General features: G+C 45.9%; 1 protein-coding gene across 1 annotated transcript in view; it reads right to left on the reverse strand.

Moving 5' to 3' along the window:
- The window catches only part of MAN1A2 (mannosidase alpha class 1A member 2), a 1471929-nt gene that overhangs the window by 173747 nt on the left and 1273792 nt on the right, over window positions 1-24390 (reverse strand). Inside the window, exons 7-8 of the mRNA XM_069635768.1 lie at window positions 20335-20458; window positions 8933-9026 (exon numbers count right to left, since the gene is read on the reverse strand). Coding sequence (XP_069491869.1) covers window positions 8933-9026; window positions 20335-20458 — 218 coding nt within the window. The remainder of the gene's footprint in view (window positions 1-8932; window positions 9027-20334; window positions 20459-24390) is intronic.

A 24390-nucleotide genomic window follows, 5' to 3' on the forward strand; every position in this document is an offset into this window, starting at 1 on the left:
CTCCCTGTGATCACATAGCCCTGTTCAAAGACATTACCTTGCAGTGCGGCTGGATCAGCGGCATTGAGAGAAAAAACAAACCAGGCGGCCGTGAGAAGAGAAGAGGCCCAGACAGCAGCACCACCAGAAGTCGGAAGCGGTTTCACGGAGCAGGCGGAACACGAGAGGCACGAGTGGACTAGATTTGTCGCTATGGAAAGGAAAGCAGCAGAAAGGAATCCGGCGCAGGCGGCGGCTGCACGGCTCCAAGTTTCAAGTAAGTCTGCTACCCGTGCCGTTGTTGCCCAGCAACGAGGCTCCGGACAAATGCTGGAGTCCTGACAAGTTATGCTTCCCAAGTTAATTGGAAGCAAACCAACGCAGAGCAGCGAGGGAAAAGCAGAACATTATATAAATATTGTTAAAAGCATTTGTAGGATAGAAGCTAACTCGAATGGAAGCAAAAACCAGAACACGCGGGACGAATTTTATAAATATTAACATTTTACGAGCATTTTGTGTTTTAGCAAGCCAACGCTAAAGGAAGCAAATTTTATTTTACTATGGAAAGCTTTGTAACAGAAATCGACACGGGCAAACATGTTTTAATACAAAAACTCATGAATCAAACAAAGCATTTCCTAGACACAATTTTTGTTTTAGACTTAACGGGCAAACAGGATTGGGACAGAGGTGCACAATATAAGAATGCACCACATGGTAACAAGGGAACTTTCAACCAAGCCTACAAAAACACACTGGCCAGAGACCGAACAACGGTTTTGGGGTCCAAACACTAGTAGCAGTTACCTAGTACGGGTAACAACCAAGAATTGTAAGCTTTGTGCATGCAGTCACCTGTCACAAGGGACAGGCAGTTATTTACACAATTTCTGATTTTTACAGTACCCCAAAAAACAGGGCAAAACACAAGGTTACCGCCTTTAGGTAATAAGGTTTGTTTATTTTCTGAACAGGAGGAAGCATGGCACCCAAAAGAAAGCCACAGGAGCCCAAAACATGGTCCAACCCCCCCCCCACACACACAAAAAAGAACACATTTGCAAGCTGCAATTGAGGCAGCAGATCATTATGGTTGGGACTGGGTCAGAGAACATTTATACGGGCTACCAAAGGAAGGGGTGACAACACCAACAGGGGAGAAGACAGCCCTCCAGCAAAGAAAACCAAGGCACGAGAAAGCCCTAGCAAAGGTTACAAAAACAAAAAAACTGTCAATCTGTCAATGTTTTGTGAGAATATGAAAGAGCTGCAACAGATGATTTTGGAAATCAGATATAAGCAACAGGCTCCCAATTGACCCAGAAGGGGAGACAGGTCAAAACATACCTTTGGAACCCACAATAATTATAGATCCCATAACACCCATAGAACCACCAGCACCAGTGGCCAAACCAACAGAGCCAGAACCAATAGGGCCATCAAAAGCATGGGCAACGTCCACCCCAAACAACACAGGCCTGATAGACAAACAGCAATGGCACCACAGATATTAAGATATTTAGTAGCGCACAGCTAGATTTAAAACTGAAATCCTTTGAAACAGAAATACTTAACAGGTACAAAAAGTCCCTTGCATGGAACATTGATATAACAATTAAAGAGGTCATATGGGTAAAAGAATTCATTGAAATATTCTCACTTATCGAGGCTCAACGCAAAGGGAGGGATGCTTTCAGGGATCCCAAAAAGATCAAGGACAAAGCCATTGCCAGGAACGGCCAGGTAGAATAAAACTGGGACAACTGGTCAAAATCATTTGCCATTTTAGCAACAATTTTCCTGGGAAAATTCCTGGGGGATGAAATAAAGCTATGAGCATGTGCAGATAAAATCAGAGAGGTAAAACTCGACCACAAGGGGAAGGCGTGGCTAGCCTACGACATAAAATTCAGAAGGAATATGTCAGAAAGACCAGCAATAGAATGCGATGAAGTACAGAACGATCTATATATATTGAATGCCGAGCCTCCGCCAGAGGAGGAGGTTGCTCAGGCAACCAGTAAGACAAATAAAAACTCACAAGGGGGAAATAGAAATACCGAAAAGGAAAAACATAGGAAGGGAGAGCAGCCCTTTCGGAAAAATCAGCCATGGGCGGCTAGGTCAAATACCCGCAGGCAGAGCAAAGTTCACCAAGCCCCAAAATCGACTATCCCATGCAGGAATTATGGCAAAAATCAATGCTCATGGGGGGAGGAGTGCTGGTATACATACAACTGCACCAACGGGGAACACCCTGCAAGCAGCTGCACAGGATTACCCTAAAGAAAATACCAAAAAAGAAGATCAGTAAAGAAACATTTCCGCCAGGGGTGAAAGCAGGCAGAACTCCCATCAACCCAGAAAACTTTAGCGAAACATTAATGAATTATCCCGACAAAGAAATCAGCTCAGCAATCCGCTGGGGTTCAAGGAACATTTCATTATTCTTTTCAAGGGAGAAGGGTCCCAGAAAATCCCAAGGAATCTGGTCTCAGCTAGGGACAACCCAAAGGTAGTAAGAGAAAAAATAGAGAAAGAATTGCAACTGGGTAGGATTGCAGGCCCTTGTGAAACAATGCAATTTCCAAATTACCTAGTGTCTCCACTAGGTTTGGTAGCTAAAAAAGAACCTGGGAAGATGAGGCTAATACACCACTTGGTCATACCCCAGGCAGGGAACACTCCCTCAACGACGGCATCCCCCACACAGAATCTGCAGTTACCTTCACGCATTTCCAGGAGGCTCTAAGATAAATACAGGACTGCGGCAGGAAAGCCCTTATGGCTAAACTGGACATTGAATCTGCTTTCAGGTTACTACCAGTCCATCCAAGTTCACAGCAATGGCTAGGTTTCACTTTCGATAAGAAATTCTATGTGGACAGATGCCTCTCCATGGGCTGCACTGTTTCCTGCGCACTATTTGAACAATTCAGCTCCTTTTTTTTCAATGGCCGTTTCAGAAACAAGTCCCAGGGGTCAGAGTAGTGCACTACCTGGACGATTTTATGGTGATGGGCCCAACAGATTCGGAAGAATGCAATAGGGCACTGGCGGAATTAGAAAGGATCGCTGCCCAATGGGGCATCCCATTGGCAGCTGAGAAGAAGACCAAGCCATGCACAAACATCATCTTTTTAGGAATAGAGATAGACGCAATAGACGGCGTATGCAGAATCCCAAAAGCAAAAGGAATAGAACTGTTAGGAAAAATCCAAGCGCTAAGCACAACGAACAAGGGCACAGTGAGGGAATTACAATCACTGGCAGGCAGCCTCAATTTTGCAGCCAGGATCCTTCCACAAGGACAAGTATTTTCCAGGAGCCTGGAGTTCAAAACTAAAGCATGCACCAAACCCAACTTACACATCAGGCTGGGCAAAGAAGTGAAAGAAGATCTGAAAGTATGGGGGGATTTCCTCACAAATTCCAATGGGACCACACGCTGTGCTCTTTACAGATGCAGCAGGGAGCAAGGGCTTCAGGACAAGCTAGGCACAGAATGGGTGGCTGGACACTGGCCCGAGTCATGGCACACAGCAGGATGGACAAAAAACATCTCTCTTTTAGAAATATTTCCCATCTGGCTAACCATACGCATTTGGGGCAGGCAGCTGGCTAACACAGAACTCATGGTTCGATGTGACAACATGGCAGTGGTAGGAATTTTGAACAAAAGGACCACCAAATGCCATTTGGTGCTTAGAGTACTACGAGCCATCACAACGGTCACACTGCATGAAAATATTTTTGTCAAAGCAAAACACATCGCTGCAGCAGATAATAACATTGCAGACGCTTTATCTCGCTTTCAGTGGGCAAGATCTCGGGAGCTAGCGCCACACGCTCAAGGAAAGATGACATCGATCCCAGCGGACTGCTGGGCGATAGTGAGAAGCTAGAGAGATCTGCATCAACGCCTGCGCGCGAGAGCCAAGGCCGGGATGCACACCAACAAGCATGCACCTTAAAAACAGGTGCCAGCAGCATGCTGCCCACAGGAAACATGAACCCTGCTACGAAGTTCCTGGTAGAGATGGCGGAGAAAGCTTTGGCAAGCAGCACTACGGCTCAGTACAGTAAGTGCTTGCAAATGGTTCTGAGAACAACTGGTTTAAACCATGTGGAGTTAATAACAATAAGAGATATATAAATCTTTTTAAAGTGGGAGCACGATCGGGGTTTTAAAAAAGATTGGGCTAAAAGACACCTGGTAGCAATATCTTATTATTCAAAATTATGGGGCGATTAAAACCCTACACAAAGCGTGTTAATTTCATATGCAATGAAAGGCTGAGGTACAATAGAGGGACCCCAGGTAGAAACCGGGAGCCCACTAGATTTTGATAAACTAGTAAAAATGGCAAGCCTATTAGACAGCATATGCTTGCATCTATATGAAACATTTAAAACCGTGTTTTTTCTCGCATATTTTGGGGCTTTCCGAGTGGGAGAGCTCATAGCTTCCAGCACGAAAGCCAACAATGGCTTAGGCCTTATCAAGACCAGGGTTAAAAGGGATAGCGTCAACATCGAAATACAACGATCCAAAATGGGGGCAAAAAGGGTCATTAACATCTGCTGCATTGACGATGCACCAAACTGCCCGGTGTTCATCACTAACCTCTACTATGCACAGCGGCCCAAAGTGGGGGGGGGATTCCTAATCTACAGGGATACCTCCACTCCAAGTCCCTACCAATTCAAGGGGGCGCTTATGAAAGCAATTGCCAAAGCAGGGTAGAATCCAAAGGATTTCGGCACCCACTCTTTTAGGATTGGGGCAGCAACCTCAGCATGGCAAGGAGGTCTAGGCGCCCAGCAAGTAAAGAATATTAGGGGGTGGAAGTCGGATTTTTATAGGAGATGCATCAGGCCAGAACTAATATAGTTCCCCCCCCATCCCCTCCTAATCCTGCTTTTTCTCTCCAGAAACAACAGCCGGACGGGACCCACCTTTAAGATCAGCCTGGATAGTCGGACACTCATTTGTATTCAGGACAGGGCGTTGGGCTGAAGAAACTAAAAACGGCCCGGCTTTCAGGAACATGATCGCATCAAGGTGGGGCTACAGAGGCCTCCACTGGCCAGACATCCTTGACAAGCTAGCCGACCTAGTCGCATACAGAGACCCGCCGCAATTTTTGATAATACATTTAGGGGGTAATGATCTGGTAAACATGGGAAGAAAAATGTTATATGAAGAAATATGTGCCTATCAGGCATTTCACACAATTGGAGGGACACACATTTATTTTTCAGCAGTCCTGCCTAGAAAAACATGGCAGGGGGCCATCTGTTATAAATCAGTAGACAACTCCAGGAGAAAGTAGAACAGAGGGCTGCAAAAATTCTGCATAGTCAGAGGTTTGGGCTTTATAAAACACCCGGCCCTAACACTAGGTGACCCTGATCTGTTTCACAAGGATGGCACCCATCTATCAGGGCATGGCATGGCATCGAACAATTTTACAGAGAAATCAACAGCTACCAGAGGCTGTAGATAACCTATATTTTTGGGGAACACAGGCAGTCGATAACCTGCCTGTGAGTGGCGGCACGGGCCGGAGGGGGTAACCTCAGGACCCGGTGCCCAAAAGTACTATATATTAGGATATGCGATTATTGTTCATGTTCCATAACCATATCTGTCACAATAAAAACCTACGGCCTTTTATTGCCAACACTTGACCAAATGTTGTGGTGTAATATCTGATGGGGGGGAAAGGGTCATCTATACACGACACCAACACACCCCTCATCACAACAAATGTAAGTTTGCCTGCATAGGGGTCCAGCTGTTATAGGCAATGCTGCCGGGCAGCCCCAAGCAAAGCCGGTTAACTGCTGCCCCATGGCACCAGGCCCCAGGAGGGAGGCAGCAAGCCTCCCCCAAGGCCCAGCTCCCCGTTCCTCCAACAACTAGGAGACACGCAGTCTCAGCGCTACAAAGTGCAGGAAGGGTGAGGTGTGAAAGTACATCTCACCCTTCCACAATAACAAATGCATGCTTAGCACCCAGGGGAAGCAAGGTCAGCCAGGCAGGAGAACAACAAAGAAATGCCCCCCTCGGGGGCTCAGACAGTCAGCTGCATGCCGGCCTGGGGGCTGGCTTCACAGCCCCCACAGATACACTACAAAGGACCCAAGGGCTACCCCAGGGTCCTATATAACGAGCTGCTTGCAGCTCAGAGGAACACAAGCTGTTTGTGGTCCCTACACGGGGATCCAAACATCCAGGGAGATTGTTGTGTACTCGGCATCTTCCTCTTTTTCTTTTCCGCAATCCCACCCACCCTAGAAAAAAGGGAGAAGAACAACGGAAGGAGAACCAGGACACTGTACGGTGACAACAACAAGCTGTGGGACAAAGAAGGCGGCACAGACCTGAGGGGGTAACCGCAGGACCCGGTCCCCAAAAGTACTATATTATTACAATGTGCGGTTATTGTTTATGTTCCATAACCAGATCTGTAATAATAAAAACCTAAGGCCTTTTACTGCCAACACTTGACCAAATGTTGTGGTGTAATATTTCATGGCCGGGAAGGGGTCGGCTATACAGGACACCCACATCCCATCACAAAAAATGTAAGTTTGCCTGCATACGGGTCCAGCATTTATATGACGTAAAGTCCAGAGGCACTCATAAGAGAAATGATATACAAAACAAGTAAGGGTGGGACATTATACCACACCTCAAGTATATTTTACAGAAACCTCCAAGACCTGCTAACCCGAATCAAAGGATAATATAAAGTTCAAATATGGGTTCCTGGACATTAATCCCTAAAGAGAAGGAAAAGCCCAAAGACCGGGAGAAAGAATTACAAGAACTAATACTGAGGGCGACAAGAGACTATTTAAGGATATCCTGATAGCAAAAACTCTCAAGCAGAAGGAGAACCATTGCCCGAAGAGACAATCAGGAGAAGGGAAGTATTCCCCGAGCTTAGTTTGTTCCAATAGTGCTAAGGTCAGTTAGAGTTCGTTTTTGGACAGAGGACTTCTTCGTGTAGACATTAACGGATGACTGACGAGCACCTTGTGTATTTGCACAGGCAGGGAACAAGCACCTAGAAATAAGGAAAGAAAGGCCTTTTTCCTATCATTTAATAAAACACTCATTAGAAACGTCATCACCGTGTCCGCGTACGCCGCCTTCTGACCTGCCACAGTATGCACGTGACACCCCGCAAATGGTGCTCTATTTCCACAACGATTCAGTGAAAAACTCCAATTGTGAAGGCCCCCACAGTGATTAAAGGTGAAAAAAGCAAATAGTTATCACTAGGCATAACAGCGGGACAAGACTGGTGGCCTTCTAGGGGGCATCCTAGGCTTGACTATGTGATCAGCTCCTCCTGTAAACGCGTCTCCTCAGCAGCTAAGAAGGATCACAGACACGAACCCGGGCCTCGCACAGTCGGGCTGCAGCTCTGTCTGGATGCTAACGCTCTCAAGCCACGTCTCCTCCTCTGACTTCCAAATCTTTGCACAAACTGCAGCTGGCTCAAAACTGTGGCGTATGATTATTCCCCGCCAAGCGGGGACCCACCCGGTGTCAGAAGCTCAGCGGGGGGGGGGGGGGGGCCTGGGCTGCTCGACAAAGCCACAGATGCTCCAGATTTCATACATTACAGGAAAGCAGTCAATGCTTTGGTGCTCAGCATATCATTTTACTCGCCCTCCTCCCGCCTAATCAAGCGGCAACTGTGGTTTGCTGTTGCCCACAACATGCTTTGAGCAAAATCGAGAATATTCAAATTCAAGCAGCCGGCAGAGGGGTCATCAGGTCACGGGCATTTAGCTGGGAGATGGTCGTTTATTAATTCAGTTTCTTCTAATTCCCTCCTGTCTTTACGCACATAAGATGTATCCTGCAATTATTTGGAATGGACGCTAGGTCCGCTACTTTACATTCCCAAAGAGCGCCTTTTAGACGGCTTCTGACGGCTCCGGGGTGTTTACTTGTGTACCCCCAAAAAATGTAAATCCAAACATGCGAGGGGATCTATTTTGATAAATGTGCACACATCTTAGACTCAATAAAATGTATATTCCTGGCTGCATTATAAAAGGAGGTGTGAAGTGCTGGCAACCACCAGTGCGCGGTTTCAATTGTGTCACCACCCACACTGCGCCTCGACAGAGTGTGCCTAATAAGAAAAGAGAAGCACCCTTTTCCTGAGCACACCCCATCATCCGAGGTCGATGGGGACAGTCATGGCATTCTGGACGACAGAGCAATCTGCAGAGCTATTAAACCAGGCTCAGTGGATGATTAAACTTCATCCAATGGACCTTTTGGAAGGAGTATAACAAGGACTGTGTGGCTTTCTTGCATCATTTTGACACCATATACTTACATCATGTTGCTAGTCAATGGTTTAAATCTTCCAAATGTACCAATTGGCTTTTGGATATTGTTTTGGCAAATAACCGATTCATAAAAATTACACCACAATCAAAATGGCAGCTCACAGCATACATGAGTTTGCGATGGCGGGATTGCATGATTTTCTTGATACGGCGTGGATCAGATATTGGATAGACCCCGCTTATCTTGCTTGATATCAGAAGAGGCTACGCTCGCTGGCAATAGCCTAATATTTGTAGGTTTTAGGTAAAGCCTTCCTGGCCAGTGATCTTTGGAGATTACCAGACCTCCAGCACCTACAGTCACAGACGTTTGGCACAAGATCGGGGGAGGAATTGGGATGGAACAAGACGGAGCAGCAAAATATGTCTGGCACCCCCCCGCCCTCGGCGTAGAGGAGGTGGGTTGCCCCAGTACATTGTGTCAATTTCCACCACTGGAAAGGACCGTCACCAAGCGAGGCCATGCATCTACCAAGGATCTCACATCTCCTAAAGCCGATCAGCTAGAATCCCATTATCACGACTGCGACGGAAGGAAAGGTAGGCATATAATAATGATACTCACGCTGCCCCCAGCGCCCAGTCCGTGGATTCAGGTAGTTGGGATAAAGGCCATTAGGACGATCCATCTTTTGAAGAAGCTTCCGTATGTGCATGACCTGCAAGTGGAGACGTACAACACGGTTATTCACACAGTGCACTCCACAGGATGGACCTCATGCCACAGTCCTCACACTTCATAGTTACGGCTCTGACTGAATAGGGTCGCTTAGACAGGAGCGCTGAAGGGATCAACACAGGACCACTCCACGCCTGATCTACAAGAGCGGAGGCCACATATCAGCACCTGGGTGGGTGTGAGAGGCGATCTCACATTGCAGATATCTCCTCCAAGTCACCCATAACTCATGAGCAGGACGATGAACATTACGCCAAGCGTCCCAGAGCCGACTAAGTGTTTACTCGTCTCAGAGGCCCCAATCCGTGTAGAATTACACACACAACTGCGTAGATGAAACTGAGCCACAGAGAAATGCAGATACATGCGTCGAGAGCCGATACACAGCTACAATCATGAGTTGCAGGAGCACGCAGGTGCAGATCCAGAAAACAACCAACAGAAATCCCCACACTGCCCTAGAAATGATATGCCAGCAACCCCAGGTCAACATTCACGAACATTAACTCAGCACTAAACATGCAAGCTTCATTGGAAGGCCACCTTATATGGCAACACAAATGTCATAAGAAAATGTGCACAGTTGTACAGTCTGTAACCATGCCTGTGTCAGGACCTTGCATTTTTGTGTCTGCGTGGCACTGTCTGCAGACCCGCTGGACGCTGTCAGCCCTCAACAGACAGAATCATCATTCAACATTTCCAGGCAAATATCTGTAATTTCTGAAACATGGACTACAACTCTGTAAGAGGATTCAATTCAACACTACCGCTAAGTCAATGCCTAGTCTGGGATACTGAATGGAAACCCTTATTGATATATCTTTATGTCCAGTTCATGCGTTCTGGATGACTACCCCTATATAACACCCCTCTCTTGGAATCCTCCTGACCCCACTGAGCCAAGAAGTAGTTCTGTTTTGCAAGTTTAAAAGGTTTATTTGATAATTTAAACAATATAGATATATATCACACTTTATAATAAATTAATAATTGGATATCACACTTAATCTGATTAGTAATCAATAATGGATAGTCTGGCACTAGCACACTTGTGAATAGGAACGGAAGAATAAGGTGGTAGAGAATACTTTATATAAGTTCAGATGGATGTAATGTTGAATGAAATGCAGTACAGAAAATACTCAATATGCGTTCAACAAAACAATGTAATCACTTTTCTCTGGCAATCCCCTCCCCCCTTTATGCAATGCAAGGAAAGCACACAGTTCTCAGAAATGCAATCAACTGTAATTCAGTTCACCCCAGCAAGCTTAGACTACAGAAGTTGGAAACACAGGCCCAAAATGCTTTTATGTGTGCTGGCAATGAAGTGAAAAATATGCTAAAATGCTTTTAATTCCCTCTAGAGGTTCAGGGTGAGTGAAATATACCTGGGATGAGTTCAGGCTCACTTTAGCAAGGATCTAGAAGTAACTAGCAGGTTAAACGAATTTTTGGCAACTGAAAGCAAGAAGCTTCTGTTTTCACACGTGGAGAAATTTGCAAATCGCGGCAAAATTCGCGCGTGCGTTTTTCACGATTGCGGCAAAACTATATTTCAGAGGAAAGTTACTGCAAGTCTCTAGCACGAACGGTCACGGAGATATGAGCGATATAATAAAGGTCGTTTTTCAGATTTGAAATTTTAAAGTTCAAAAAGACAAGTGACAGCTAGCAACTAGAAAATGGCAGGTGACAGGAGGCAGTTCTACTTAGATTAAATAGATTGAATTATATTATTTTAATTAAGAGATTGGTTCTGCACAGTTTGCTAGGTACTCACACTAAATTCTTGAATTAGAATGGGCCTCGCCACGGATCTGGTCAGGTTTTAGACTGGACTCTGTCTCTGCACTTCACAGTGATCTGGGTCAGCTCTACTCTGCTGGTGGATAGATTGAAGTCTCTATGTTAGCTCTCTGAAGGTTGATGGAGGTAAAGTATGGATTTTCCGGCAGAGCTTCCAGCTGCAAATGGATTTGAAGGTCCCTATCTGTCCTGCCTGTCTGCTTTTATGTGTTTTGAAAATGGGTGGAGAGGCTAGCTTCCTAGGCCCTACCCCTCTCCCCTTGTCATTGGCCACTTCATCCGCTTCCACTTGATTGGGGGAATGAAATGAAGTGTCATCATGATGAGGTCTGTTTATGATACAGAGAACCCACCCCTGTCAACTTACACACAATCTATATTTTGATCCAAAAGGCATATTTGCACAGGTACACATTTGTTTAAAATTACATGCACCCTTCACATATCACAGGAGGTATACCCTGTCCAAATCTGCTCTTCCTGGGGGCTTGGGTTCAAAAATGGCACATACTTCACTTTTTAACTGGTTTCGCAATATCGGACATTAACCCAAATTTACACACATGTGCGCAAGGAGTATGGACATTAGTTGATGAAGTGTCAGATTTTTCACATGCACACATTTTGAGTAATATCCTCTTTTCTGCTAAAACCCCCCTGAACATACCACCGGGTCCTAACACGTCTTAAAATGTGGGCAGAAAAATCACAAGAATTATGGTGTCATTTAAAATTTTCACAAGTCCGTATTATGAGTTATTCATCTTTTTAGAGTTATGTTCTGGCCCCAAAGGGGTGTGGTTTCCCCCCCAGCACAAGGTTGAATTTCTGGTTTTTCCAGTTCTGCCAAGCCAGCTTGCTCTCACAGGCAGTGCTCCTCCCCTGTCCTTCCAGGAGGAAGCTCCATTTACGACTCCCGCCAATAAAACATTTGCCTGAGTCAGGACAGGGCTTTGTTCAGAGCTCCTGTATTCTGTGGGGCTCCCCTTAATTCAATTATCAGAGAGATGGCATATCCTTAGTGTGGCCAGCAAAAGGCAGATAGGCCTGGGAACACAGCTGTGACTCAATTTTCACTCCTGATGGGGGGTAGTTGCCAGGCAAAATTGGAATCTCTTTAAGCCAGGTTTCAGATAAAATGTCACTTTTTGTTACCCAGTTTAAGTCAAGACAATGTTTACATATGCAGCTAGAATGCTGATTCTAAGTTTAAAACTATGACATTTAAACAATTGCAACCTATGTGACACTCAAAGTAGGTCACTCATTTCTTTTAAACATTTAGATTTTTAGTGTCTTTCAGTCCAAATTTACTTAAACTGCTGAAATCCACAGCTCAGCCAGTCTTGTTATAAACCTTCAAGTCACTTCAGAATATAACTTTACATTGGATCCACCTCTCAGTAAGTCTTTCTTTGGCATGCTTTGGGTTCATTTATTCAGTTTTCTACAAAAAAGTAAAATCTGGTGTTGTTTTAAAACGCCGGCTTTTTGATAGTGGTGAGTACTGGTACTGCACCCCTTTTTGGGATTTAAGAAAATGAATTCCCAACAGTTATGGGTTTGCTTTTGGCAATCAGCATTGCCATTCCCAATGGTTTCAGACTACTGTGTGGGTAGTCCAATGGTGGTTTTAGGCAGTGTCCTTCTGTGCCCATAACATCGGCAAAAATGAGCGGCAGCCTATTCTTCATGCATTTCCCTGTGCATTTTCTGGGAAGCTCTGGCCATCATGATGTTTTCCATGTCAGTACTGCACAGTTTTGAGGTAGGGCTTGGATGCGTGGATAAAAACATCCCACAACTCCCATAATGCACCCGAAAGGTACCTGGCAGCCTCATCTGGAAACTCTTTTGGGCTCAGAATTGAACACACACAGTTGCCTTCATGTTCTGAAGAAGGAAAGAGCTTTTCAGTGGACTGCAACACGCAAGATGAAACAGCAATTCATAAAGTTTTGTAGTGATTTGTATCCTATCTGTGTGTGTGTGTAATAGCTTGTGGAATGGCGAGTAAGTGAATGGATTGTGGAGCTTGCAGTGACCTTGGGGTTCCAGCGCTGGCAGTAAGGGACTGCATCATGAGAGCCCTACCAGAGAAGATGTGAACGCCCCTCTCTCCTGCTTGTAGCTTCTTCATTTGAAGCGCAACAAATAAAGGACCTTCCTTTTGTACCCTGTGGTGTCCTGACCCTTAGCCGAGTTCTGCCTGCATGCCTACTGGCTCCCAAGACACTTCAAGTTTGGCAGCACTGGCTCTCTCTGCTCCCTAAATCCAATCCAGGGATTTCGATTAACCACACCTGAGACGGCTTGTGTGCAGCCCAATCACACAGTGGCACCCTGGGCTTTCCTGCCAGTTAGCACTGCTTTGTTTGTGCATCGTGCTCTGAACCATTTGGAATCTCTCTACTTTGCTGACTGACCATTCTTCTTTTGCGTTGCCCGTTAGCTATCCCTGCTCCTGTGTTGCCTTTCGCCAGTTTCCTCTGCCGGCCTGGCAGGCTCTGTGTTTCCCTCTCTGCCTGCTGCCAGTGTGTTTCCCCTTTTCTTTGTGATGATTTCCTGCAAATCCCAGCCCGATTATTGTGCTCTGTCCCTGCAGCTTTCAGCCTCTGTTGCTTGTGCTGCTTCCCTTCAATCTCCTTCCTTGCTTCCTGCTCTGCCCTTCCCCATGTAGCTCAGGTATTTATAGTTTCAAGCTTTACCCAGTTTAGTCACGCTGGTTTCTCTTCTGTTTGTAGATTTCCGCTTCGCTTCGTTTTAGTCCTGAGTCCCAGACCCCTCCTTATTATGCTCATGTGTTTCCAGCCTGCTTCGTTTACCACAGTCCAGTCCCCTGCTAGACCTACCTTGTTCCAGTCCCTGGCTATGGATGACCTAGTTTTAGTCTCGAGCTACGGTTACCTTGTTCCAGTCCCTGGCTATGGATTACCTAGTTTTAGTCTACAGCTACGGTTACCTTGTGCCAGTCCCTGGCTATGGATGACATAGTTTTAGTCTCGAGCTATGGTTTCCTTGTTCCAGTCCCTGGCTATGGACGACGTAGTTTTAGTCTCGAGCTATGGTTTCCTTGTTCCTGTCCCTGGCTATGGATGACCTAGTTTTAGTCTAGAGCTATGGTTACCTTGTTCCAGTCCCTGGCTATGGATGACCTAGTTTTAGTCTAGAGCTACGGTTACCTTTTTCCAGTCCCTGGCTATGGATGACCTAGTTTTAGTCTCGAGCTATGGTTTTCTTGTTCCAGTCCCTGGCTATGGATGACGTAGTTTTAGTCTCGAGCTATGGTTTCCTTGTTCCTGTCCCTGGCTATGGATGACCTAGTTTTAGTCTCGAGCTATGGTTTCCTTGTTCCCATCCCTGGCTATGGATGACGTAGTTTTAGTCTAGAGCTACGGTTACCTTGTTCCAGTCCCTGGCTATGGATGACCTAGTTTTAGTCTCGAGCTATGATTTCCTTGTTCCTGTCCCTGGCTATGGATGACCTAGTTTTAGTCTTGAGCTACGGTTACCTTGTTCTAGTCCCTGGCTATGGATGACCTAGTTTTAGTCTAGAGCTACGGTATCTTTGTTCCAGTCCCTGGCTATGGATGACCTAGTTTTAGTCTCGAGCTACGGTTACCTTGTCCCAGTCCCTGGCTATCGATGACCTAGTTGTAGTCTCGAGCTACGGTTACCTTGTTCTAGTCCCTGGCTATGGAGGACCTAGTTTTAGTGTAGAGCTACGGTTACCTTGTCCCAGTACCTGGCTATCGATGACCTAGCTGTAGTCTCGAGCTACGGTTACCTTGTTCTAGTCCCTGGCTATGGATGACTTAGTTGTAGTCTAGAGCTACGGTTACCTTGTCCCAGTCCCTGGCTATGGATGACCTAGTTGTAGTCTCGAGCTACGGTTACCTTGTTCTAGTACCTGGCTATGGATGACCTAGTTGTAGTCTCGAGCTACGGTTACCTTGTTCTAGTCCCCGGCTATGGATGACCTAGTCACATTGTAAAGAGACCGGTTCTCAAGCCTTTTGTTTACTTTTCAGAAATAGCTCAAAAATATCTTTCATTTCATAAAAGCTTTATTTCGACATGAAATGTCATAATAGCCTCTTTTTGTCTATCTTTTTTCATTTAAACTTTCAGCTGCTTTCTTTGCCACGGGCTAAACATTTCTCATTTGTGCCTTTAGCTCTTTTTGAAAAATATTTTGGAAAGGTTCTTTTAGAATTCACCTCATCACTGATGCGCTGCATTAATAGTAACTTTAAGAGTGACAACCTTAAATGTAGGGAAGAGAGGAAGTAGTGCACAATCGGGTCAGAGTTGGATAGAGATGAAAAATGCTTAAACTAAATAACCATGTTGCATTTTGGTTCTCATTTTGAACCAGGTTTTTTTCATGAAGGCACAGGTATTACTCGTTGTGTGGGCACAATCTTAAATGTCGGCTCCTTTTTTCTTAAATTGCATTGATGTCATATGCACGAGTTGGTAGGAAACAAGGCTAGCAGCTCGCCATAGTATTGCATCGCCATAGGACTATATAGAGGTGTTTGGCGGAGTGTGGAGCTTGAAACTTTAAAACTGGTTAAATGTTTGCCAAATACTGATAAAAACCGTAATACCTGAAGGTAGTATTTGTACTAAAGTGTCACCTAGTACAGGATTAGAGTCGTTGCAAAACATCCTAAGCGGGGAATCGAAAGGATGGTGCCGGGCGCTTGGTTAGCTTCACAGCGTCTAGGCGCTACGTTCGACTCACCAGGACAGATGGGAGCTCATGTTAAAAAATAAAATCGTAACTTGACAGCGGGGAGCCGCTACGTGTTGACATGCACATAGGCAGCACCCCACCACTAAATGTTCGTCCTTTTCACGATGGTGTGCAAAAACGCAGCACATAAGGAGGTGAACACTTATCCGTCACCTTTTGACCTGCACTTTTGCACTCTGCCGTGCAAAGTGAGTAAATGCTGACTGCCATATTTGCAGAGTTTATTTTTAATTGCGAGCGCTGTTTGGCATGCACGCATGGCAAGCAGGACCCACAATTACAATGAAACCCTGCCCGACGTGGTAAGCAGTGTTCACAATTGAAATTAAACCATGCCCAACATGCGAGCATGTCGGGCAGGGTTTCATTGTAATTGTACTTGCTGCTTGCCATGCAAGGATGACTGGCAGCGTTTTCCATGGATCCCTATGGGGTCCGCTTGCTTTATGCTGGTGCAAAAAGCATCTTCAGCAGTTGCACTGCATAGAAATGGAAGGATTGCTGTTCGAGTTTAGCAGGCCCTTATTAACTGATTCAATGTACAGAGCTGATAAAGGAATTTCAGAATGATTGGTCCATTATAAAACCAACAGATCCAAACAGATTAGATTAAAAAATATTCTAATCGATAGAAAGGTTTATAATTAAGTTTGTGTAAGGATGACCAATGCTGTGTGTAGATAATCCCAGGTTTACAGTACCACACACTTTCTTTTTATTTGTGGGTACTTTCAATTATTGTGCAGAGCAGGTCTGCTGTGACCACAGAGAAAGAGGCCTGGCCTGATCACTGCACACACCAGGCCCAGGCCTTGCTCAGACCAAATGAAGAAGGTCAACCGAGCCTTAGAAAGCTCTACAGTTTTTCATAAACTCAGAGTATGGAAACAAGAAGAGCACCTGCTAAAAGCTCACTAGGTAGAACACGCCATGATAATGTGGGTGTCCTGTTCCTGAGTGCTCCCCGTTATGTAAAATAAGGAACGTACTCACATACTTTTCACAACTGGGGAATGATCGTTTTAAAATGAGGTTCTTCTGGCTTGATAGTGGCCCCCAAAAGGAAATCATTTGAGAATAGGACCCTACTCTTTACCATGGAGCAGATTTGGGATTGAGGTCCACGCATGCGTAGGGAAAGCACAGACTCCAGGCTATGTTCCATTACTGCTGGGGCTCCCAGAAATGTGGTGTTTGGCGAGTATAGAATGTGGGTAGTTGGTCCTATAGGCATGTTGGCCACAGACCTGTAGGGCATCATGATGTGCCGACATTTTAATAGCTTATGTATCCATACAGAAAGCTTGGCCACATACTCAGATCTTTGCCTATCTCTGGGCTAAGTTTAGGTCGTTTACCCTTTTGGTTTACTATGGAAACATCGCCATAGGTTAAAAGCTGCAGTCTGAAGCCTCCTTAACGCCTTCTGCTGAGAAAATAATCGTGTACCAATAAGACTCTGTCATTCACCACAGCATAGTTCAGGACTGTGGCCCTGCGAACCTCTATGCCGCCTTTTGCCCTCTTTCTGCTTCGAGTATTGCTGTGCCTACAGGCAACTAGAGACAGTTTTGAGGCCGCGGTTTTGCAGATGGGACGGTCCTAAAGCTTGATGTGAAACCGATGCTGCAGCCTTTGCGGCAGCAAAGATTCACCTAAAATTCTATGGTTGCCTCAATCAGGTTACATTACATCTGTAGCTCTGCCAAGACGGCGGCTGCGATGGATGCCTCCCAGCAGGTACGGAAGGCTTGCACACACTAATCCCACCCCCCGGCTCCCCGAGACCCAGCTTTGTCACGCAGACTTGCCTAATTCAGGCAAGCATCCCTGATCTTGCTTCATGACCTCAATCAAATGATCAATTTGAGGAGTCATTGCTGCTTGCACACCCAAAATTGACCACACTGACACAATCCTTTTCTCCACAACCTCATAAAAATGACTGATTCTGCCATTATTAAGTAACTAGCACTGGACACTGATTTACTAGAGAATGATCGACTCGTATTCAAATTTCCTTTTCAATAACAGATGGACTTGAGTTCTGTCCTCATCCAATTGGGACTTCGTCTTAGGTTAATGGTCCCTTTTACTCAATACCAAGCGACAGCCCATCATGTATGATGCAGAAAGCATTCCATGACGCCCGGCCGAGTACGGTTGAACTACCTACATGACCATTGATGAGGTAGGCGTCATCTACACTTGTGTTGACTTGCCTCTTTGTGTGCCGTCTGGTCCCTAGTTTAGGGATCTGCATGGAATCAATTGGCCCTACTTGTGACTCTGAGGATCATCCCATGAGGAGACTGGGCAGACAAGGGTCCCGTGAGGAACAGGACGCAGCAGATCATTACGACATGCAGTGTCTCACATTCAAGATCATCGGGCCCTTTGGAGGACCAGGTTTTAGGAAGTAAAACTGTGTGTTCTAATGACCATTGTGTGCTTATCAAAGGCAGATTTGCGTTTAGAAGTAGCACCATGTCAGTAATTTCACAACAAAATATCTCACATAATGTGGTACATGGCATAATGTTCAATTGTCTTCCCAGAACCCCTATGAGGTAGAAACAGCTAGACCGGGCCCTCTATAATCCTAACCAGGTGCAAACAAATCACACTATTAGAAACTGTCTTTAGCACATCATTTCTTTGCTATTCATTTCTCGCTCCTCCTGATCCCTGTCCGCCATGATTCTCAAACCCACCGCATTTGCTGCTTTCCGATTCTATCCGGTCTTAGCCTTTGTTCCAAAGCTAGGCTGAAAATGCGACTTGTCTACAGAGTCTGCCCAAGGATTCCTGTGGTGCAGCGGGACTGAACACAGGCCTAACAGGTGCGCTTGAGTTGCAGTGTGTCACTAACGTGTCCCCGGTGTGTATGTGATTACAGGATATTGTTATGCATGTGATCCAGAGGTAGGCAGGGGCTAAAGGGAGAATAGCACGACGGCAGGAATGACCTCGTAGGACACAAGTACCACTTGTCAGGTCAATGAGACAGACACACACACTTACACTTTTACAGTGTGGGCAGGACTTACACTTTATAGTACACACGATCTCCGGTCCAGTAGCAGAAATACACAAGAAGAATGAGGACAGGACTTACCATATAGGAGACCAGATCACCTGTACGGGTAGGGCATACCTTGATATGGATTGGATGGAGTGGACAGAACGGATGGAGTGGATGGAATGGATAGAGTGGGTAGGATAAATTGAATGGGTAGGGTGAATGAGATAGATTGAATGGGCAGAGTGGGTGGGATAGATTGAATGGGCAAAGTAGATAGGATAGATTGAATGGGCAGAGTGGGTGGGGTAGATTGAATGGATAGAGTGGGTGGGGTAGATTGAATGGATAGAGTGGGTGGGGTAGATTGAATGGGTAGAGTTGATGAAATTGATCGAAAGGATAGAGTGGACGAAATGGATAGAGTGGACGGAATGGACAGAGTGGACGGAATGGACAGAGTGGATAGAGTGGATGGAATGGAGGGAATAGATAGAGTGGATGGAATAGATGAATGGACAGAATGGTTGTAATAGGTAGAATGCATGGAATGGATTGAATAGGTGGAATAGATGGTATGGATAGATTGGATCGAATAGAAAGAGTGGATGAAGTAGAAGCAATAGACGGAGCGGACAGAATAAATGGGGCAGACGTAATGAGCAGAATTCGATGGAATTCGCCCCACATGTGTATCACTGTGCACCCTGCCCCCAGTTCCCCATGCTGTTGCTATATTTCTGTATCCCCCTACATATGCTATATATCTGTACCCCCTATATACACTTATCGCCCCCCTGTCTCTAGGTGTCTGTCGCTACGCTCCCGCCATCCTGTTCACAAACCTGGTCTCGGGTGCTCTAAAGTTAACCACCACATCACTTCACTACTTTTACTCTACACTATACACCATCACTGAACTAGAACACAGCTATACCCCTGATTAATTTGGCCTAGTTCTCCACATACGAATAAGACCTCATCAACACCCCATCACCCTAACAAAACGCAGCTATCCCATGACATTCCGGCATAGCTGCTCACATATGCGTCCTTCAGGCCTAATGCAGCCAGAGCCCAGTCTGGATGTCTACCCACCAGACGGCACGCATCCAACCGACTTCTCCAGCACCACACCTAAACGCTAGGATGCAGCTACCACCTGGCATTTACACCCGCTGCACACTTATCTGGTGCACCCACGAATCCTACAACACTAGCTCTCTCTACTGACTGGAACTACGGTTCCCGAGGGCGTTCAACCTACCAGCGCTTTGAGGTCATACCAATGATATATAGAGCGCTATCTAAATGCCAAATAACATAACATATAGCAGAGGACCAATGAACCGCTAGCTGAGGTGCACACAGATGGGCATGGTTAAGTGAGGACTTCCCTTATAGCACACTGGACCAAAGGTCCACAAGTTGGGGTCTACATAGACTGGTGGAGTGAGGGCAGGACTGCGTAGTAAATGGGCCATGAGGTGCACAAAGACTCAAATGGAAAGGCCGGGGATCTGCATCGATAACACAGCTTGCCTTATTGAGGTAGACTGGTTCACCAGTCTGGTTGAGGAGCTCTGCATAGAGAGGTACAGGAAGGGCAGGCCTCACCTTGCTGCAGTACAACAGCTCTTGGATCAGGTACCTGAGGTGCACACAGACTGGTACAGTGAGGGCATGACTCACCTTGTTGTAGTAGACTGAATCGCCGGTCAGGTAGCTGAGGTGCACAAACTCCATATGCAGGGTCCCGAACTCCGCCAGGATACTGCTGCCTGCAGACGCCCAACCCCAATTCCTTCCGACACCACTGCAGGTAAAAACAGAAGATAATGAGTAAGGACTGTGTGAGAGAGAAGTATTCATTCGATTGACTTTTTCACAATGCTGTGAGGTTCCGGAGTAAAGAGACGGATACAAGGTTACTGGTTTCACAAAAGCTTTTACTTAAATAATAAAGGGGGTGGGAAAACGCCTCACTAGCCTCAACTCTATGAGGGGTTTCCCTGCCTCAATAAAACTAACTATATGACCAGTCCTTGTCAGGATTTCCAAAATAGTAACCACTAAGGCCTGCCATCCTGGTTTGCCCTGTATAATTGGAAGCTTGCTCGCTGTATAGGAAATGTCTTATGGCCGATAACGCAAACACGCTTTTGGGTAAATTGTCGATATACATGCTCAACTCTGACGACTATTTTGCCCGCAACTGGAGGTTGCATGTTATTTCATCATTGACTGCAGCTGACACCTCTAAAGACTTACTAATGACTAATCCCACTCGAGCTAAATGTAAATTGTGGCACAACGATTGGATATGCACTCTTGAAGCGTGCAGGAAGTGCAAATCATATCAAGACAATCCATTTGCTGACAAAAAATGCCGATGAACTGAGTTTTATTTGCTGACATTTCCAAGCCCCAACCACAGGAATATTTGTATGCGCTTTTGTCTTCATCTTAATGAGACTAAAGAAGTGCTAGCAAGACAACGCACAATTTCCCACAGCGATACGATCTGCAGATTAAGCTGCAACCAAGATCAACATGAAAAGATGACTGAATTTCCCAAGTTATCAAACGAGCGGAATATATATTTAAGACCATATTTGAAAGAAGTAGGACCATGACAACAGAAACACTGTGGTTAAAATTATTGCATACTAAGCTAACAGTGGTTCAGGTTGCAATCACAACATGTGTTCTGCATTTGCATCTTGAATCACTAAAAAAGATTATTCTTTGTTGGTGACCTTGACAAATGATTTTGAATGCAACTGTTTGTTAGAACTGTTACACTGGAAATGTTTCAAAACCGGATATATTAATTTGTGTTTAGTTCTAATTTATAGACAAAATGTACATAACGAGACATTTGTTTTAACGAAATTGATTTTATATGTACTTGGTTTCTCGTTTTCTGTACTTTTCATTATTTCATTTATTTGATTATTGCAATGTAATAATTCATGTAAATAGATGCATATTGAAAGGTTGATTCACTCAACCAAAACAATACAAAAGTTAATTAAAATAAAATAATAATAATGTGTCCAAAACCTATTCCAAGTCTCACACTTAAATAGTACAAAAAGGACCACAAGGGCATATAATAATGTACCCAGCTGCTTCCCTGCTGCCTTCCTTCACTTGTCTTGAAGCCAGTTCCACTTGTAAATCCCGACACTCACAATATCGCCGGGACAAGGCTTCACAATGTACCAGAGATACCTCTCCCTTTGAGTCTGCTTATCAGTAGGGAAAATGGTGTCCTTCCCCTCAGGTGGATTTAGCAATGCCAGCGGGGGGGACAATACAGATTACCTCTGCCTTGGCACAGGGGTAATCTTCATTCTATGTCAAGACCGGAGGCGAGCATTATGCTCGTTCAAAGCCATCTACTACTATCGGCTTAAAGTAAAAGGTCTTAAACATGGCATTGCTAGACCAATCCGGTGCCTTGAATATGTCTTGAAGACTCGCTCTGGCTCCGAAAGCTTTGGAAGCCATGGCCCCTCTAACGGAATGCACCCCGAATTCCGCCACATCTAAGCCAACTAGGGACATGATTTCTCGCACCCAACGGGCTATGGTTGCTGCCGTTACTGCTTTAAATGGTTTTCTGCGCATGATAAGCAGCTGAGATATGCCTGAAGGCCTCACTTCGTCCGTCCTCACTTCACATTCTTTGATACAGTTTGCCACGCATAGCTTGGGATGTCCCAGAAAGTAGGGATAAGAGATAACTGTCGAGTGACACTTAGTCCTTCTGGCGATGGAAAAGGTCACTCCATCCGGCCCAAAGGCCTTCCCGTGTACTTCTAGGTCTTTCACATCCGAGAATCTCCTACAGGGCACCAAACACAGCTACATTTCTAGTTTCCACGACAGCTGCTGATCAGATAAATCCTTGTTACACGGGCAGTCTAGGAACAGCCGCAAGACTGCAGAGATGTCCCACAGCTGTGCATATTTAGGAATGGGTGGCGCACTAAGTTTGGCTCCTCGCATCAGTCTAACTACCGCCGGGTGTTCCTCTATAGGGGCTCCATCTAAATGATCATGCCCGGCTGAGATCGCTGACCTGCAAACTCCTACCGTTCTCAATGCTTTCACTTTTCTGGCTAGGGAAGCTAGTAAATTGCGCACCTGCACTAGAGGGGCAGAAACGTGGTGAAGGTTGTTCTGGCTGCACCATAGGTACCATCTCCTCCAAGTCGCCTCGTAACCTTTGAGCGTAGAGGCGGCCCAGGATTACTTGATAGATTCTGCAGCTGACCCCGAAATGCCTGGCAAACTCCATCTGCTCCCGATAATCTGCAAGCGAGCAGAGGTAGTTGGCCCGTCCTCGTCAGAGGATGATAGTTCCTCGACGGGTCTGCTAGGAAATCCATGGAATGTTGCATCAGAACTGGAAACCATGCTTGCGACCTCCAGTTTGGAGCTATTATGATAGCTTGTGCTTTCTCTCTCCCCTGATCTTCGCCAGCACTCTCGCTATCACCACAAAAGGGGAAAACGTGTAGTGAACTGCGCCCAACCACGCTTGCAGAAAAGCGCGTGCCCCTTGTGCCTCCGGATCTAGTCTCTAGCTGAAAAATCTTTGTAACTGTCTGTTCAATCCGGACATGAATAGTTCGGTGTCCCTAGAGGGCTGCAATCTGCGCAAACACCTCCTTGTGTAGCATTCAATCACTGGAGTCGTGCCAGTAGTGAGAGTTCAATTCGCTACTATGTTTTGCTGTCACAGAGATCCTTCGATCGAGGCAATAATTCCAGAAGTCCTTGGTTAGTTCCACTAGCATACGCGATCACGTGCCACCTAGATGACTAATGTATCGGACTGCGAGATGTTATCTATCCCGAGTAGAATACAAGACTCCGACTTGCCCTTGGCAAAGAATTTTATCACAAAAGAGCCTGCGAGCAGTTCCAAGCAATTGATTTGAAGGAATAGCTCCTCCTGCGACAATCTGCCGCCTGTCTCCAGGTGAACGCACCTCGCCTCCCAGCCTGGTCTGCTGGCGTCGGACTCTATCACCAGCTCCGGGACGTCTCTGAATATGGCTCGCCCATTCCAGGCCTCCATGTTCTGGATCCACCATTCCAGCTCTGACGTCCCCTCCTGATCTAGGGGTACTGACTGATGATATCCCACACCTCCTTGTAGGTGACGGATCTTCAGCCTCTGCAGGGCTCTGGGATGTGGGGGCTCTGTAAAAATGGCTTGGATGAGGGCTGCTAAAAGCCCGACAGTTCTTGCTAGGGCCCAAAGAGATATCATTTCTTTCGCAACTCCGCTCTCAGCTCTTTCTTTATTGCCTTCACCTTGGGGCGAGGCAGCTCTAGCGTTGTCTTTGTTGTGTCTACCACAAACCCCAGAAACTCTAGTCGCTGCTTGGGGATCAGCTCCTATTACACCCAATTTATCAGGAAACCTAGGGAGGAGAGAAGCTGTGACGCTCACTGTGTCTACTCGACGGAAGTACGTATGTTTCCGCTAGTATAAGAATGTCGTCTAAGTAAACGATCATGGTAGCTGCGACCAGCCTCATGACCTTCGTGAAGGCCCAGGGCGCTGAGGCAAGCCCGAATGGCAGGCATTTGAATTGTCATGTATGATCGTTCCATAGGAAGCCTAGATACTTGCGCTACTCTATGGCGTTCGGTATTGTAAGGTAGGCATCTTTCAGGTCCAACCTCACCAACCAGTACCCCTTTCGGAGAATGTCTCGGAAGAGG

Source organism: Ambystoma mexicanum, chromosome 7p, assembly GCF_040938575.1.
Source record: "Ambystoma mexicanum isolate Mex_15411 chromosome 7p, UKY_AmexF1_1, whole genome shotgun sequence".
Classification (NCBI taxonomy): Eukaryota; Metazoa; Chordata; class Amphibia; order Caudata; family Ambystomatidae; genus Ambystoma; species Ambystoma mexicanum.